The sequence below is a fragment of the Anguilla rostrata genome, chromosome 18 (genome assembly GCF_018555375.3).
Source record: "Anguilla rostrata isolate EN2019 chromosome 18, ASM1855537v3, whole genome shotgun sequence".
Classification (NCBI taxonomy): domain Eukaryota; kingdom Metazoa; phylum Chordata; class Actinopteri; order Anguilliformes; family Anguillidae; genus Anguilla; species Anguilla rostrata.
In genome coordinates this window covers 19612208-19629452 of record NC_057950.1, presented here as the reverse complement: position 1 = coordinate 19629452, position 17245 = coordinate 19612208, and the positions used below count along the sequence as shown (strand labels likewise).

The following is a 17245-nucleotide window of genomic DNA, read 5'->3' as shown; positions in this document are numbered from 1 at the left end:
TAATCAAACAATTCACATTAAAGTGCACATTATATGTTTTAATTTAATACTTATTATTTAATTTGACTTAATTTTATACATTTTGGTTTTTATAAGCAGTCCCCCCCATTCCATGGTGTCATAAAGTATGGGACAAATGGCATCACAGGTGTTTTTGTTTAGTCAGGTGTGTTCAATTGGTTCCTTAGTGCAGGTATAAGCTTTCAGGATCTACTTTTGATTCTAGCTTTTTGATTGCTTTTGGCATCTGTTATTGGCATTCGTTAACATGAGGATCAGAGCCAGTGGAGGTTAAGGAAGCCATTATGAAGCAGAGAAATAAAAATATAATCTTCAAGGCTGCCTACAACCCTCCCCAGTAACCTTCTGAAGTCAGAGAGTCCTTCATTTGTGGTTAGATCCTGACTGACATTCATAAATTAAAATGCAACTTTCCCTTAGTATTTACAGTATGAGATTAATGTGCTTTGGTTTCGGTTGGCATTATGTACCAGTCTCTGTTTGTCTATCCCAGTGCATCATGGGAGAGGAGTGTTCAGTGTTCACTAAGGTACACATTCTTTGCAATCATGAGCATATAACATGAGCTTTCAAGGCTTATTTAAAATGATTGTTTATGCTTATAAGATTATGCAAACAGATATGCTTTTAGGTTCATTTTATAATTCTTAATATATTATTATTATTATTATTATTATTACAAATGGACTGTGACATCACGCATGGTAAAATACTCTTTATTTAATTCGACACAAGGCCTGATAGGCATAAAATGTAATCTGTTAGAGTAAAATACTCTGTGACTCTGTAGAGTTAAAGGAACTCAGAAAGCTAGAAGCTACCATAGTTTCAAGCTCACTTAGACCTGTGTGGCATGAACAAAGCGACATTTTCCATTCTCTTCTAACCTTTCCCATCCAAATGCATTGAAAAATAAGTTTTCCTTTTCATTAGAACATATATTTCTGGTGCTATAGATATATTTGGATATATTTGAATTCAGTCATTAGGGGGCGCCAATGAGTGAACGGGTTCTGGCGAATCAAACAAAAACAAGGCATTGATAACACCACCACTGACAAAAGCAGTAAGGCCATCCTGTACGTTCCTGTTTCTGTTCAGCAAGACTGTTAAAACATTTTTCAACTCCAAGTATATACCTGGAACCCATTCTGTAAAATCATTACATCATCTGCCCTTAAATCAGAAGGGTTCAGTCCAGAAATACAGGTGAAATGGAACAACATGTTGAACTAATATCCCCAGTTTCCCTAAGTGGACAGGTAGGTGATAACAGACACTTTAGGCCTAGCACACTGTGCAGCAATACGCCAAAACAACTAATCAATTTGTGAATGACTGAACTTCCAAGGTAAAGACTCAAGCTACTTTGCCTTAACTGAATAGGCTTTCCTGCTTGTTAGACAAGATCACCAAATTTAAAGAATGTCAATTTACAATCTTAGAAAAGAAGTTGTATGGCAGTACCATTTCCCCAAACTCCTGCAGATCAGGAAGGAATCAGTATGTACAGCCAAGCATACCAAAAGCTTCTAACATCCACAGGAAAATGGATGTTAGAAGCTTTTGGTATTAACAAACAGAAAGCCTCTTCAATGTGCTGTAATTAACAAAAGTCTTCTCAGTTCAGAAGGAAACAGCAATATTATATTATATGTTCACCCTGATACGTGTATATACACAAAGTAAGATTCAACAAATACTATACACACAAAAGACAGAATTCATCAGACTAGAAATCTTCCCCTTCAGACTTCTGTTGTATTTCCCTTCTGTTTATACCCTATTTAAAAACGCACATTAATCACAATGGACAATTGAGAATTAAAAAAGTTTAGAACACACCCTGTTTTGAGAAATGAAAACTGATTAAGGGGATTAAAATGTGAAGCTACCTGTTTTTCTTGTGGGGAGTTTTCTTCCCAACAGAGGCATTTTAGAAAGTTCCCGGAGGCAAACTCAACTGAAACAAACAATCATGTGGGGATAATTGGCCTTTCTTGCGCCGAAGTGGAATTCTGAACAATATTCAACCATTTCATGATGACTTGCCCTGGGAAATTACACCACAAATGTATATTCTTATGTACACTCTCACACACACACAGAAACATGCGCACACAAGCTGTAATACTAGAACCAAAACTAATGAGATTCAAATGGAAGTTTAGAATACTTTATTGCATAAAAAACACAACACATTTCACTTCATATCTCTGTACATTATTATAGCAATAACACATCTGTTAATGTATAGTAAATATATGTATTCTAAGCAAAACAACAGGAATACATGTATATAGCAGTGTCATATGATTTTTTGGTCATTTAAGATAATCTAAATGCACATTAAGGCACATTTCTGTCAGAGGTTTATAAATAACAGCAATTAGCCTGAGTTATTGATCAAACATTCAGCTTTTGATATGTTTGTTTGTACAGGGAAGGCTTGCTGTGTCCCTAACAGTAATAATCAATATTCTTACTGCATTTAAAATATTCAATGGACTGGTCATCTTTTATCATTATTGTCTATTTATTGATCACAGAGAATACATTTCATATCAATATAAAATCATTTTATGAAAGTATTATTAATAAAGAACTAGCATTATATATATATATATATATATATATAGACAGACAGAGAGAGGGGGAGAGGGAGGGAGAGAGAGAGAGAGAGAGAGAGAGAGAGAGAGAGAGAGATTTGTTGTCTGCTGTTAAGTTTGCATTTACCGTTTGAACAAAGAGTACTTTGCGTCCTCTAATACAATTGGAGATCAGGGCACATGAATGACTTCTCAGCTTAGGAGAGAATACACACAGAGCATTTTTTAAATCCACGAGCTTAAGCATATAAAGCATTTCATTTCATGACTGGGGCTTAAAAACACACTCATATCAAACCGTAAGAAGAACAAAGGGAGATTAAGACACAATCCGAGTTTCAACAGTTTTCCATCTGCATTGCTTGTTCAAAATAATTTCACTCTGTGAAACGGTGACCTGCTTGTGTTACTTTGTAAGACACAGTAAGCTGATAAACTTCTTTTCCATTTCACAGCCAGGCAGTCGGATGAACATTGATAAGAGACGGGATTACACAGAATCCCTGCGGAGCAGTGGGAACACAGGACATTAAGAGCACTTTGGAGGAAGATATTCCCAACAGCCCACTTTAAAGCAAGGGTCCAGGGAAGGATTCAGACAGAGAATGAAAACCGTTTGGAAGGCGAACACCAAATACTGAAAAACCATCCCATGCATTTCCTTTCTTCCCCCCTTGGTCTTCTGGCATACCGAGTTGCCTACATGTATCAGAGTAAAATCTGCAAACTGACAGTGAACATTAATGACGGCTTTTCCCTTAAAATTATTTTTTAAAAGTCGTCCCTTAGGTGAACCCGAAGAGAGAAAATCAGCGGTGAGTGTGAGAGAGCGAGACTGTGAGAGAATCAGGAAGGGGCTCTTCTGCAAAAACAGCTGAAGTGCGCAGAGACCAGGGTCCGTCCTCGGCGTCCGCAGGGAAGGCCGCAGTGCGCGTCTCTGGCCTCTAGGCGGAGCTGTAGATGTACTTGGTCTTGGCCAGGCCGAGCATATCGTCCTCGTAGCGCGGAAGGCAGCAGAAGAGGACGATGCAGCCGATCATCATCACCGTGGCCCCCCAGCCGAAACCGTAGGCCCAGGTGTAGTCGTAGTGTCCCTCGAAGATGAGCTCGTTGAATTTGACAGGGTAGATGATCAGGGCGATCACCTGCAGGATCACTGCAACGAGAGGAGGAGGGTTTGTCACTCAGGGCTGGGGTTTTTTTAGGGGTCCCGTAACCGGAAGGCGTAATGGGGGTCCCATGCTGAGAAACTACCACATACAGCCAAAACCTCGCTTATCTTCAGCTATACTGTAGTATTAGTTAATTCACTGCAAACTACTCACAGGTAACACAGGTTAAAAACTGTGCATAAATATGGGCATTCTGGATTCACTGTAGGGGCAGTGGAAACCCACTGCTGTTTAAGTGGCAAATGGATGTAAAATGTGGATTCCATCCAAGTACTTCAAAAAGTGTTTGCTATGCCGTGAGCCAGCTATTTGACACAGTGGTGTTAGCTGGTCAGAGCGAGGTTGAGTCAGTATAATGAGAATGGTCACAGCTCATTTTTCCATAGCACAAATCCAGAGCGGCATAATTTCCTCACATCTGCAGGTTCAGTGCTCAGAATCCGTGTTCAGTGACTGAAAATGGCAGTCTATCTGGCCCTGCATACAGCAGACACAGTTCCACTCAGACCACTGACCACACCGCAGTGTAAACACACCGGGAGATAAACTGGCCAATGAGCCGCTTCCATTTCCCCCAGGCGCGGTATCGGGCGTCGCCCAGCACGGGGGCGGGAGGGTGTGGACACGGCAGGTGGGGGGTGGGGCCGATAACGGCCCGTGTTCTTATCAAACCACGCAGCTGCCTGGGCGTAGCGTCAAGGTGACACTGCCAGGAGCTGCTTCCTCACAGTTCCCATGGCAACACCCTGCCAAAGCTCCGCTCCCCCGGCACCCCCCCGCTCCCCCCCCCCCCCTCTTGCTTCTCCATGGCAGGCACACGGCCCAGAGCAGGCGGCAGGAGGGTTCAATATGTCAGAACTGTTGCTAAGCAACAGCGTGGAGCTTTGAGGGATTAAACGAAACCACAGGATACAACTTTAAAAAAAAGGAAAACCACTCTTCACTGTTACTACTACGTCTCCCACAGAGCCCCTCCCCCGCCCTGCTTATACAGGGAAATTAACTGCTCATTACAATACAGGCATAAATGTCCAAGCAATGTGGCAAAAACTACCTTTGGCTTCAGCATGACGTTAAAACAACCAATCAGCAGTCATCAACACACAGACAGCTGAAAAACCAAGGGAGAATTCCATCGCATCAGAATTGCGTGTGGCTGAATATGACTGGCCATTCCAAATTTGGGGAGAAAGAGGGAGGAAAAGAATTGTGAAAAATGTAGTTATGAGCTATCTGTAAAATTGTCCACGTGCTGCGATATTCAAAACTATAAACCATCACAGCAAGCTGGCTACTTATATCTGAAGTGTCCATTTGATATTCATAATTTGACAGGAGGAGACAGTCTGAGCCTGCAGCAGTGAGGATGAGGAAGAGGATGAGGAAGAGGACAGCCTTACCGGCTATCAGGAGCAGGATCCCGATGACAGGCAGCAGGGTGACGTTGACGGTACGGCAAAGGGCAATGCAGGAGATGATGAAGGCCACGATGAGGATGATGAGACCCAAGATCATCAGCGCTGCTACTGCCTGGGCCCAAGCTGCGAACATACACGTACACACACACACGCACATGCACACACACACACACACACACACAAGAGAGAGAGATGTTAAACTGCCCTAACTGCAGCAGGAAAGACATGCCATAGAACTGGTTCTCCTGTCTGTCTCAGGGTGTGCTGGCCAATCCTGTGAGACTGTCAGACCTGATGATTCTTTGTGGTGTTCAATACTGAACTGTAAGACATAAGGCATATGTCTACATGTTCATGAATATGCACAGGGAATCTGATCATGTTTTAACCCCAAGACAAAAACAAATCTCTTTCCATTACATATTCTACTTTTTAAATCATATGAAAATGAGAAAAACTAAAAACCAGAATAAAATTAATTAGCGTAAAATATAATATAAAATAATATGCTTTAAAACACTAACAGATTGCTGATGCATAACCTGGATGTCACGAGAGGTTAATGTTCATATGGGAAATGATCAATGAGGTAAACCAATTGCAACCAAACCCCACCCACTGACCAAACCCACTGACTAAACCCACCCATCAAGCCAAACCACCAATTCCACCCACCCTATCCAAACCGCATTCACAACCCAGCCAAACCCTATCCACTGATCCCACCCAAACCCCACTCACTGACCAAACCCACTAACCAAACCCACCCACCAACCCCTCCCACTCTATTTATATATACATAAGAAGGGTGCATGTCCTGATCAGATGCAATGCTATGAATATTGCTGAACCCACAATATCCTCCCTCAAAAAAATAGGAATAGGAAATAGGAAAAATAAAAGAAAATAGGTTTTTAAATGCAAATATGGTCATATAGTTATCTTAAAGTAGCAAACAACACCTCTCTTCCCTGGAATGAAAAGAGAAAAACACATTTATTTGACACCACTCAGCACAGTGAAACACTGTGAAGATACACAGTGGAAATGATAGTCAGCCAGAGTTCTGATGAGACGACACTCTCTCCCTTCTTATTTAGTCATTCCCTTGCGGTATCCACAGCAAAGCAGCCACATTCCTCTCCCAGAACCAACCCCAGTGATTCACACTGCTTTCACAAATCAAAACTGCAAATGAAAAACACCTCATAACCCGCCATTAGCCTGCTGAGCTAACAAACACATTCATCAGCACTCAACGCACCAAGGAGGGCGGAGCTGGTCTGCAGCCAATAGTATAAATAAATCTTGTCATAAGGACCACACACGCAGGTGTATTACTCTTTAAAATGCAGAGGAAATACAGGGCAGACCGTAAATTATTTCGCTTGCCTCTCTGCCAGGTTCACACGGGGGGAGCCAGGCCCTGCCCTTGGGCCCAGAGCCGTCCCGGGATGAGATACAGCCAAACACAAGAGCCCGCGGCCCAAACGGAATGCTGCCGGCAAGACGCCATGCAAACACGCAGCCCCCAAAACCCGACAAACACGGTTTGGATCAGTCCGTCCTCCTCAGCTCGTTTCATCCACTACATCTTCCCTCAGAGAGATATTCAGCCCAGCGCTGATGAAAGAGCAGGACTGCACTTTTCACCCTGCTGTACAGCGACCACACTGGGCTTAGGAGTGCGCCTGGCCCTGCATAAACCCCAGAACAGAACTTTCCACCTCAGATCGTCAAGCTTCATTACAGCCTGTGTCTCATGTATGTAATTGGAGCCACTGATTTAATTGGGACTTGTCATTCCAGGACAGTCACCTGCCTCAGTACACAGTGGATAGTTTTAATTCTCCAGGATCACGTGGGCAACATTTTTCAGCAGAGAATCTATAGATCTACCAGATACTCTTTGCTTTGTAACAATAAGTTACTGACTGGAGTTTGCCAATGTTACATTACAGAAGAGAGCAGCCCTTTCCCACAGCACTGTCCTTGGTCTTTCCCCTTACTTTATCTCCTTCTGAGGAGATGTATCAAATTGCAATATTTTGGATTCATCGGTAGACGGAACTTTCCATGATGAGAACAGTGAGTGGAGTATCTGGTGGGCATATAGAATCTGTGGCAGGTGCGGTGTGGGTTTCCGGTAGCTCTCCGTTAGCTGAGGGGGAAGACGACTTAGTCTGTAAACCCCGAGTCAGACATCCACCAGCTGCTACACGCACACAGCTGGGCCAGAGCCCTGCCATATCTGTCTCTTTCAATCAACCGCCAATCAAAATACTAATACTGGTGCATGAAAAACTGCAATTGTCTGCCCAATTCTGCATTGCATAAGTGGCCTGAAAGGTCTAAACAGTTCTTTAATAATGGTAGACTTTTCTATGTTACTGCAGTACAGTACGAAACTAGCAAGTCTGCTGCCATGAAACACACGCACGTGCGCGCACACACACACACACACACACACAGTAGTCATCTGCTCATTTAAGTCTTCCAGTTTGCTTAACAAGCTGATTGAGCTCAACTTGATCAAACACTTCAGTCATCCTCCCTGATTCTGCAGTAAGTGTGCACTACACGCCCCATGTCTATCAGTCCTGCTGCTCAGACAGACAGACAGACAAACACAGACAAACACTGCAGAGCCTGTCCTGCCTTTCCCACGGATTCACTGCTATTCCAACATGGCTGACATCATCAGGTTCTTGGGCACAACACACATGTGCACACACACACACACACACACACGCACTCATACACACACGCACACCTCTGACAAGATGCGTCTTAGACAGAACCCATTCTTAAATGTATAAAGCATCTGGAAAACACACTGTTTACACACCAGCAGAGTACATTGTTAATGCATGATGTCGTGCTGAACTATGCTATCAGCGCATACAGTGGTGACGGGGCCTGCGACCCCACTGTGCTGTGATGTGAGCATGAACCAGCACGGCTTCTGGGTGTGTCAGTCGGCAACAATCACCCTGTTGTTCTTAGGAAACTGACTTTACTTCACAGGGATTATTGCACAATGGATTGCCCAGCTGCTTGCTCTGGGTGACGCACTGCAGCCTCTTCTGCGTACAAACCACCGAATTCAGCCGTCTCCTGGATTATCCAAAGAGCTACACAGTTTCAGATTGGTTTTTAATCCGAGCTACTTTCTAGGCTGAAGACACTTGAGTAGATTGCCGCAGAGTTGCTTTCCTGAATGGTTCGCCATCTGTGCCATTTTTATTCTCTTACCAACGTGCAGCAGGCACTTAAGAAACTAAATATAGCGGTGATCACATTCCCGACAACATGAGGAATCTAGACAACAGCTATGGGTCGGAGCGCACAGTCGTTATAACCAGCTACAATCCCCAACAAAGCACAGGGCTCCAAGGTCCAGTGACAGCTTCCTTAAACTGCAATACATACAGATCAATATGTTTCATTATATTAATCCCAAAATCAAATACAGTCATTAATCATTTTAAACCTGGGGGTACAAGACTGAAGTTGAACAGCAAGAATTGCCTTCAGTAAGTGATGTGAATATATAATGAATTATGATCTTTGGAGTCAGACCAAGCTTTAACAAAACACTCGCCCCCAAGCACGGTATGCACTGCCAACTGCATCTGCTGCTCTGTTCCACTGTCTCTAGGATACAGACAATCTCAAGCACAGTCTCTTCTAGGGTATGGATATTCTCAATCACGGTCCATGGGTTCTTTAGACCAGACCTTTAGACAAAATGTAATATTAGACAAATGGAAACTGAGTAAACACAAAAGACATTTAAAAAATGATTTCATTCATTTCATGAAAAACGTTATCAAGCACCCATATTACCCATGTGAAACAGTAATTGCCCCCTTAAACTTAATAACTGGTTGCACCACCTTTAGCAGCAATAACTGCAACCAAACGCTTCCTACAGTTCGCTATCAGTCCTTCACAGCACTGAGGAGGAATTTCTGCAGCCCACTACCCTTTGCAGAACCGTTTTCATTCAGACGAACTGGGAGGACTTTGAGCATGAACTGCTCATTTCAGGTCCTGGCACAGCATCTCTACCGGATTCAGGTTCAATCTGTTTTGTGTTTACTCAGGTTCCCTTAGTCTAATTACATATTGCCTACAGATTTGAAACCATTCAGTGTAACAAATATTAAATAGTAGAGGAAATCACAACTGGGGCAAATACTTCTTCACGGCACTGTATCTAAGCTTAGAGTGATGTTTTCTGGACCTGAAGAATTCAAGTTCGATTCAGGACCCTACTGGTAAACCACTGTGTGACAAGAGCTACATCAAAGACACATCACAGCTGACTGCTAAACATGGACGTTTTTAATATATCCACCTGTTTCACTGGGAAAAAAACTGAATCAGAATCAAACCAGACCTGCTACATTTCATTACATCATTTTAGTTCCCATCTGCCAGGGAGTTTTAACAACGGCCACCTTTTGAACTCAAAGGAACAACTGTTGGTGGACTTGTGAGAACAGATTATGTGGTTTTGCTGAAGAAACATTAACAAGGTGAGTCAAACTTCATGTGAATTTCATGAGTCAGGAAGGTGGGTGTGGGTGGTGGTCTCAGATGGTTTAATTCCTTGTCTCCAAACAGCAGTACCAGCTGTTCTCTACCTGCTGGTACACGTCAGGTTGGTGAACAGAGGCACAAACACACCTTTATAGTTCAATGAAGCTTTGTGAAACCTCACAAGAAGCCAAACTCTCATTACTCATTACCTCAAAATAAAGATACTCATGCAGTCTCACCTGCCCTGTGAAAATCATAAATGAATCACATATATAGTAAAAGCAGAACACACATTCAATATTAACCCATGTACGTGTCATCATGCATTAATCTAGGCCAATGCAAGAGCAATGAGGAACTCAATGAGTGTTCTGGCACAAAATGGCCACCACATATCACCCAGGTGGGGGCTACACATTGGTGGTGGTAGATGTAAGTTTCCCCATTCACTTTGAAGGGTTCTGACCATTGCCATTGTCAGGGGGGGATCAACCGGGTACATTGTCCCAACCCCTGGAGGAGGGGGGGCGCCATGGTCTGCAAACTTGTAGTAAATATTATGGTCCCGGGTCCAGGAATAATATAATAATATAATTTGGTCCCAGGCCTGCCTGGGAATTACACCCAGCAGCCCTGGTTTTGACAGCTTGAAAAACACTATATAAATACAATCCATTGCTATTAGCGGAAAGTATTTTTGAACCCTTGCCCAATGCAATCGGAAAGGAATCCAGCTAAGGGGCATGTCCCCATTGGGGCTCAGATCTATCTGGACCTTACCTACATAATCCATTATGTCCAGTGCTGCGCAATAGAAGATAAGCCGTACCACCCTTCTACATGATTCCCCAGCCCATTTCAGTATGATCTGTGTGCACTAATGCCTAAAACTAAAGACTAAACTTCCTGCGTAGGCGATAACCTTCGGAAGTGTGCCAGCTCCGGCATTTAAAGGCTGAGTTACACAGCCCAGCACCACGCCGAGAAATTACATTTCACAGTAACAGATGGACTCTCCACTGTAGGCTCAATGCGTTTTAGTGTCCTGCAGATATCTTAAATATTCATGGAAATTAAATCTGCATGGCTGAGGCTTGTATGCTGGGTGAATGCTAATGTTATGGCACAGGATGTGTTCTGGTTCGAGCGCAATCACAGCACACGGCAGTTACAGAAGCCAGCACCCAGACACATACTGGCTTTTCAGAATAACAGCACTGCTCAGAGCCGACACACTTCAAAAACCGAAATAGCAGTGCACATCAATGCATCCCTTCCCCAGAAAAATCATATCAGCACATGAACACTTGCAGCAGGTTACACCAGAATTACAGACGTTATTACTGCGCGGTTAAATCAGGTCATTTCCAAAGTGCTCAATCAATTCCAATTTATGAAGAGCTGTTTTACCACGTATTCACTTTTGATTTTTCTAAATTACTGGAAATGCAGAGAGAGTTGCAAAGCCGATGTAAAATAATTCAAGCACTATCGACATTTGAAAGCTGGGGCAGCATTCAATTTATCCATCACAAAGTTCCATTTGCACCACACTCTCATTTCTTAGACTATTTTTTTTTACAAATAATCCTCTACTAACATATTATGAACAAGAGAAAATCTCAGTATTCGTTCTCACTTGTTCGTATGAGTCAGAATGATAGCTTGTTAAGTATCCGGTTTTGTTAGTTCCTTGAAGACAGTCCAAGGTTAGATCTGTAAAAACTTTTACAACCTTATAGCCGCTATTGTGTTTTGACAGGCAGCAGTGGCTAGACAGCGATGGAACACAGACCCCTTACCCTGTGTGACGTAATCGTGAACTGCGTACTGACCTGTGTAGCTATCAGCCACAGTCGGCCCCGGCACAGCTAAATGTGTTCTTTTTAGCACTGCTTTTTTTTCTGTGGGGCTCATCCATGCACCACAGCATGGTGCTCTCACCGAATTCCTCATGGTGCCACCCATCAGCCATAACAGTAACTTAAGTTTCCCATAATGTTGGTCACAGGCAGGATATTATTAAAAATAAGATATTCAATATTTAGTTCAAAAACACAATTTGCAGTAGAATTTTGCTATACATTCTTTTTTTTTTTTACCTCAGAATGTGTAGATAAAGCAAAAAAACAAAACAAACAAACCTAGTTGCAGACTAATGCCACCTCACTAGTGATCAATGCTAATTCTAATGCTAGTTCACTAGTGATCAATGCTAATGCTAGTTAGTGACACTTCAAGGAATAAATAAACATTTCATGCAACTACAACATTTATTTACATGCATCTGTGTCTTTATGACTTCTGTATCCACTACAAAATCTAAATACAGGTTTATTTCGGGCTGCAACTTGACATTTCAACTATTAAAAAGTTGTTGTTTTTTTTACTCTCAAAGCAAATGATTTAGTCTCCAAATGAATCATCCATAAACATTTAAAATAGCTATTGTACTGCTTAATTAAAATACATTGATCACTATTTTCCAGTAAGAATAAATTAAATCAATTTACCTTCAAAAAGGTACCAGTGGAATAAATCTAACAATAAATGTAAGCCAGAAGAAATGTCCAAATTTAAGAGAGCAGAGACCTTCAATGAATGTGTTGAGATTAAATTTGGTGCAATCTATTGATCAAGGCAGATAATTAAGTGAGGGGGACATCATACCCAGCACTCTCAGAAATAAGGGTACAGTGGAGGTCATTTTTGTTCTTTGAGGAAGACATTTCCCAAATGTACTCTGAATGCACAATAATGTTCTAGTTGGGTATAGGTACATTTTACAAGCAAAACAAGTACAAGTAAATTATGTATTGCTGGCCAAGGGTATAATTTCCCATACAGTACCCACAGTATAGTGTACCACCCCAGTTCGGAAAATTAAAGCCCATTTGAAAGCGTTGCAATTTTTCAGTACTCAAAACAGTTGGAAAATCGCAGTACATTTACATCTAGGCATTCAGCAGACGCCCCACTTATCCGGATCGACTGTCATAAATTCTTATGTTAAGTATGTCATTCGAACAGGCTTTACAATAGTTTATTTAACTAAATTTCAACTACGTCACATGCTTCTTTGGTTTTATCCTGCCTAAATCCAGTTTGTTAGCGCCGAGTGGGACACTGCCGTGTTATATACTTGACCGTACCTAATACTGAAATACTTCGGCCCGGCAGATTTCAAGTCCCATCTGAAGGAACGCAGTAAAAGAATGCGTAGAATTACACACCTTGTAGGTTAAAAATAAAACCACGACTTTGTACGAAGGCCATACAATCTCGGTTCATTTAGTTAAGGACCAAGCAGAAATGGAAATGTACGAATAGCAGGTTGCGTGGGAAAGTACTAGCTCACAGCTCAATGCCGGACCCAGGGTTGTTTATTTGATTAGGCTAAGGGCCCTGACACAGCCATCTCGAGGTCAGCTACATTTCACCTCGCCAAGGTAAAATGCCATGTTCAGAAGACCTAAATTTAGAAGTAATTTAAAAAAATCAAAAACATTACAAAACAATGCAGTGAAGTACAAGTACAAGTGTTGCAGAAAAAATGTATTTTTACTCCAACATAGCACTTTTTAAAATAGGGTAAAATAACTTATCCAGACACTTGTGGAAACTATAGACTACCCATTTTTCCCGTAAAAGGTAGGCTATACACGACACGGTAAATTATACTGCATTGAACCGTCTTCATCGCTGCGAATGTGTCTTTCTTGCTCCGAATTCGCATTTGAATTCTGTCTGCAAAAATAATGCCTAGGCAATGTCCTTCCATTCGCATTTATCATGTCTAACGACACAATGTAGTTAAATTCATACTTTGGATCCTATTATTATAACTGCTGTTATTATTAATGCCATTGGCGTACTTACAAAATGTCATAAGAGATTTGCAGTCCCAGTGGTCGTTTCGGCCTCGGCAGTGCTTCCACATGTTCGCATAGTGAGACTTTGCATCTTCGTCCTCAACCCACCCAGAGGTAGCCGCAATAGCAATTATATCAAATATAATGGCAAAAAGCAACAGAAGGGGTGCTATCCACCTGCACCGGGGGTACGCAATGCCACAGCGAAACATTTTCAGCACAGGGAAGTTATGCGTAACTACAGCCCGGGAAGCACAAGAACGCCGTCCGATGACCAGCACAGCAGAAGCTCAAAATTGTGTGAGAGCGCCCCGCCCGAGTTCACAAACCTGTTCGGAAAACCTGTAGGGTCGGGTGATTCTGGGTTTGGCTTACTGCTGCCTGTGAATGGAGGATCGGGTTACACTACGTAACCATTTCGTTGCCAATAAACCGGAATAATAGCGACAACAGTTTAAAATGCACGTATGATTTTGAACATAGGAGGTTTGGTGTAATTTGGTCACATTGCGCTTCGGTAAATATGTGTTCTCGTACATTGTTTCCACAGTTATTTTAGTTGGTGGAAACTTATTTTTCTGCTTTATATTTCAGGTCGTTTTACACGGACACGTTTTATCCCAATGGAGATATGGGTGTGAGAGTTAGGCACTAGGCTAACGAGGACAAACGATCATTTGCATGGGTAGGGTTCAATCAATATGTGTCCATAACTTTGACCTACAATTAAAACAGATATTTATTCAGTCACCCTCGCAATTTGACGAGGAAAGCAATGATGAAAACTAACTCACCAAACTGAGTTTATGAAGAAAGATTGTGACTCTTGCGTTTACTCATAATGATAAATGATTTTAATACAATGCCAAATTTTATACAAGCCGTTCTGTGTCCTGGTATCGTTTTCAGCTTGCTTGTAGCCTACTACATCCCTCCCGTGAACTGGCATCACTTTGAGACACAGCGTTCCACGAAAAAGACACGGCGTGTTAGCACCACCTAGTGTTTATATTGTAACAGTGCAGCTTAACGCAGTATAGTCGTATTCACCAGAAAAATATTGGTTTTTAAATTAATTATATATTAATATAGTAGCCTATAAATATGGTTTGTGATAACACTGAAAACACACAGGCACACACGCAAACAATAGAGACTGTATGATTAGAAATCCACAAGTGATCGTGACAATTTGCCCAAGCTTTGAGCACTCAGATTTGACCTGCTGTAGCAGTACAAACTGTCACCCACAGCGGTCACTAAAAACACAAATTAGTGCTAAAGATGGCATTCATTTGGCCATTTAAAGGGAAGGACACGTGCTATGATTGTTAGTTGAATGATTATAGGTAGCCAGTCATTATGTAACTGTTGAAACTATTGCGGTAAACAATACAATGGATACAAAAATGGAGTGCCACCACCGTGCCTCAAACCAACTGAGAAAATACTGGCAAAAAGATTCTTACTCACCGAATAAAAATGTAGGCTACTTTACCAGGGAAAATTCCAGAAGACTAACCCTGAAGTAGGACACTGGAGCTTACTATATATAATAGCCAACTATAATGAATTAAATTGGGTTGAGAATATAAGACGACTTCGTCTTCATCAGGCCACAAAAAGCAAGGGGCGGGCGCGTAAATGCCCGAACATCAATCATGATGTTTGGTCACAGATAACAGAAACACACTCACAGGCTGCGCTGTACCCCAGGGCGCTGGGTCTAAATATGATGGAAATGTATTGATAGCGAAAATTAACAAACATTTCTTTACCCCAGGTGTAAGTCTATTTAATAGATGTCATGAAATGGGTATTTAAGAATGGAGCCGTTAACGTTACTTTCTAAATTACTTTAGAAGGGCTTATATGTTTTTAGGGTTGATCGCATCCATGAATTAACTAACAACCTCTCCGCGCGTCTTGCTGCCGCACGTCCTCGTATTACAATATAGGAACGACTACGAGCCTGATGGGCAAGAGAGGCTGAATATCCCGGATGGAGTAGAATCGTTCTGTTATTGGTGAATTTACTCGAGGGAACATTCTATCCAACACCGTTATTTCATTAGGACGACACGCATTGCATAGGGGTTAAACTAATTTTCAGTTCTCAAAAACATGCCGATTACATTTTTTAGAAGAATTTATCCTGAGGAAACACTTCGCCATAGCAGTGCTTACGGTTGCACCTGCGCGCGGATTTAACGCGCTGCTCTTCAGTCCTGGCTGTAAATCTCTTCCATTCCGCAAAAAAGGAATTCCACGGCCGCGCTTTGCAGGTTTCATATTTCCCAGACCAGGTCGAGGAAATGGCCCGTTCTACGCTACGAACAGGAATTAGCTAAACTGCATGAAATAAGATTAGGCTTCACCCTAAGGGCACACATTTCTTCGAAACAATCCTGCACTGTTTGTGCGTTTTCAAATGGCATTTCGCAATAATTAGATCGATTTTTAAGAATCGAAGGTGATAGATGCTTCATCCACTGTTTACGGAATTGACGTGTCGTCTTACATCACTGGCCTCGGAATGAATCATCGTTAGAACACGGATGCTAAGCGATTCGCTGTACCATCGCACTTTTTCGTCCAGAATACAAGGTTTCAAACATTGCTTTTGAAGATGGAAGAAATATTACGGAAGCTACATAAGGACGCGTCAGGGAATAAGTACAAGGCTGTAAGAGATGCGTGTACTTCAGCCCGCGGTGAGTAATGCGTGTAGCTCAACACCTGTCGTCATAAGCCTGAATAGCACAGTATGCGGCGTTGGCATTAAAATTACTGCCTACTGTTTCAAATTATTTAATGCTGACAGTTATGTGTGGCTATGCTACAATGTATTTAAATATGATATGTAGGCCTGAACCATGCCTCTGCGCGCACACGCACTCGGTCTTGATTGGACTACGCAGGATTGGAATGACTTTTCAGGGCTCTTTCACATCATATCTGACCACGACCATGTACTGAACCAGATGTGGTGACTGGGTACACAGAAGAAATCTAAATTATTTTAATATTATCTTTAATAGGTGTGTTAAATAATTAAGTGGATACGGGGACACCGTATTAAAATGGTTCACAATATCTTACTAGCTATAACAAATTAATCACTGTACTAAAACTATTCGGTGTTGCTACTCTTTTAGAAGTTTATCGTAAGTATTGTGCTGTACTCTGTTGCATTCGCTTTATTCAGGCTAGGACCGTTTCCCGCTGCTTAAAATCCACGTCCAGGAATATGTATTTATGTTTTGTTACACTGCCTAAACGACAGTTTCAATTATATGAACGGGGAAGCGCCCACTGTGGCCACGGGGTAGCCACATCCTGCGTATATACTCTGCTTTTAAAAAATATTTATTTAGCCATTAAACAGTGGCAGCACAGCGAGTACTTATTTCGGCTGTTGAATAATGCATGCGACTTGATTGATTTTCAGTGGACAAATGTACATCAGATTTGTACAAAAGTTTCTGTGACAACCTTCTGGTCTATTTAAGCTTTCTTATCTATTATTAATTTCACGTTGTCATTTGTTTTTTAAGAATTTTTCAGCATCCCAAATCGGGGAAATAAAACGAATTATTATATAC

The 17245-nt window shown here is 41.8% G+C and overlaps 2 protein-coding genes across 7 annotated transcripts in view; one reads left to right on the top strand and one right to left on the bottom strand.

The window, feature by feature from the left end:
• Positions 1-2183: 2183 nt before the first annotated feature.
• perp (p53 apoptosis effector related to pmp22) lies at positions 2184-14572 on the bottom strand. 3 transcript variants are annotated; one of them, XM_064318239.1, is made up of 3 exons: positions 14435-14572; positions 5203-5343; positions 2184-3786 (listed from the first exon to the last, which is right to left on the bottom strand). In XM_064318239.1, exons 2-3 carry the CDS (start codon positions 5315-5317, stop codon positions 3575-3577), a joined length of 327 nt encoding a protein of 108 aa, XP_064174309.1. In that variant the 5' UTR covers positions 5318-5343; positions 14435-14572; the 3' UTR covers positions 2184-3574. The 3 variants fall into 3 exon arrangements, with proteins under 3 accessions (XP_064174309.1, XP_064174310.1, XP_064174308.1); XM_064318240.1 differs by lacking the exon at positions 14435-14572 and adding an exon at positions 13970-14073; XM_064318238.1 differs by lacking the exon at positions 14435-14572 and adding an exon at positions 13648-13963.
• An 837-nt stretch (positions 14573-15409) lies between these two features.
• The window catches only part of arfgef3 (ARFGEF family member 3), a 33986-nt gene continuing 32150 nt past the window's right edge, over positions 15410-17245 (top strand). For 2 of the 4 annotated variants that reach the window (XM_064318233.1, XM_064318231.1), the window contains exon 1: positions 15410-16354. In XM_064318233.1, coding sequence (XP_064174303.1) covers positions 16270-16354 — 85 coding nt within the window. In that variant the 5' untranslated portion in view covers positions 15410-16269. The remainder of the gene's footprint in view (positions 16355-17245) is intronic. The other 2 variants (XM_064318230.1, XM_064318232.1) reach the window with 2 other exon arrangements.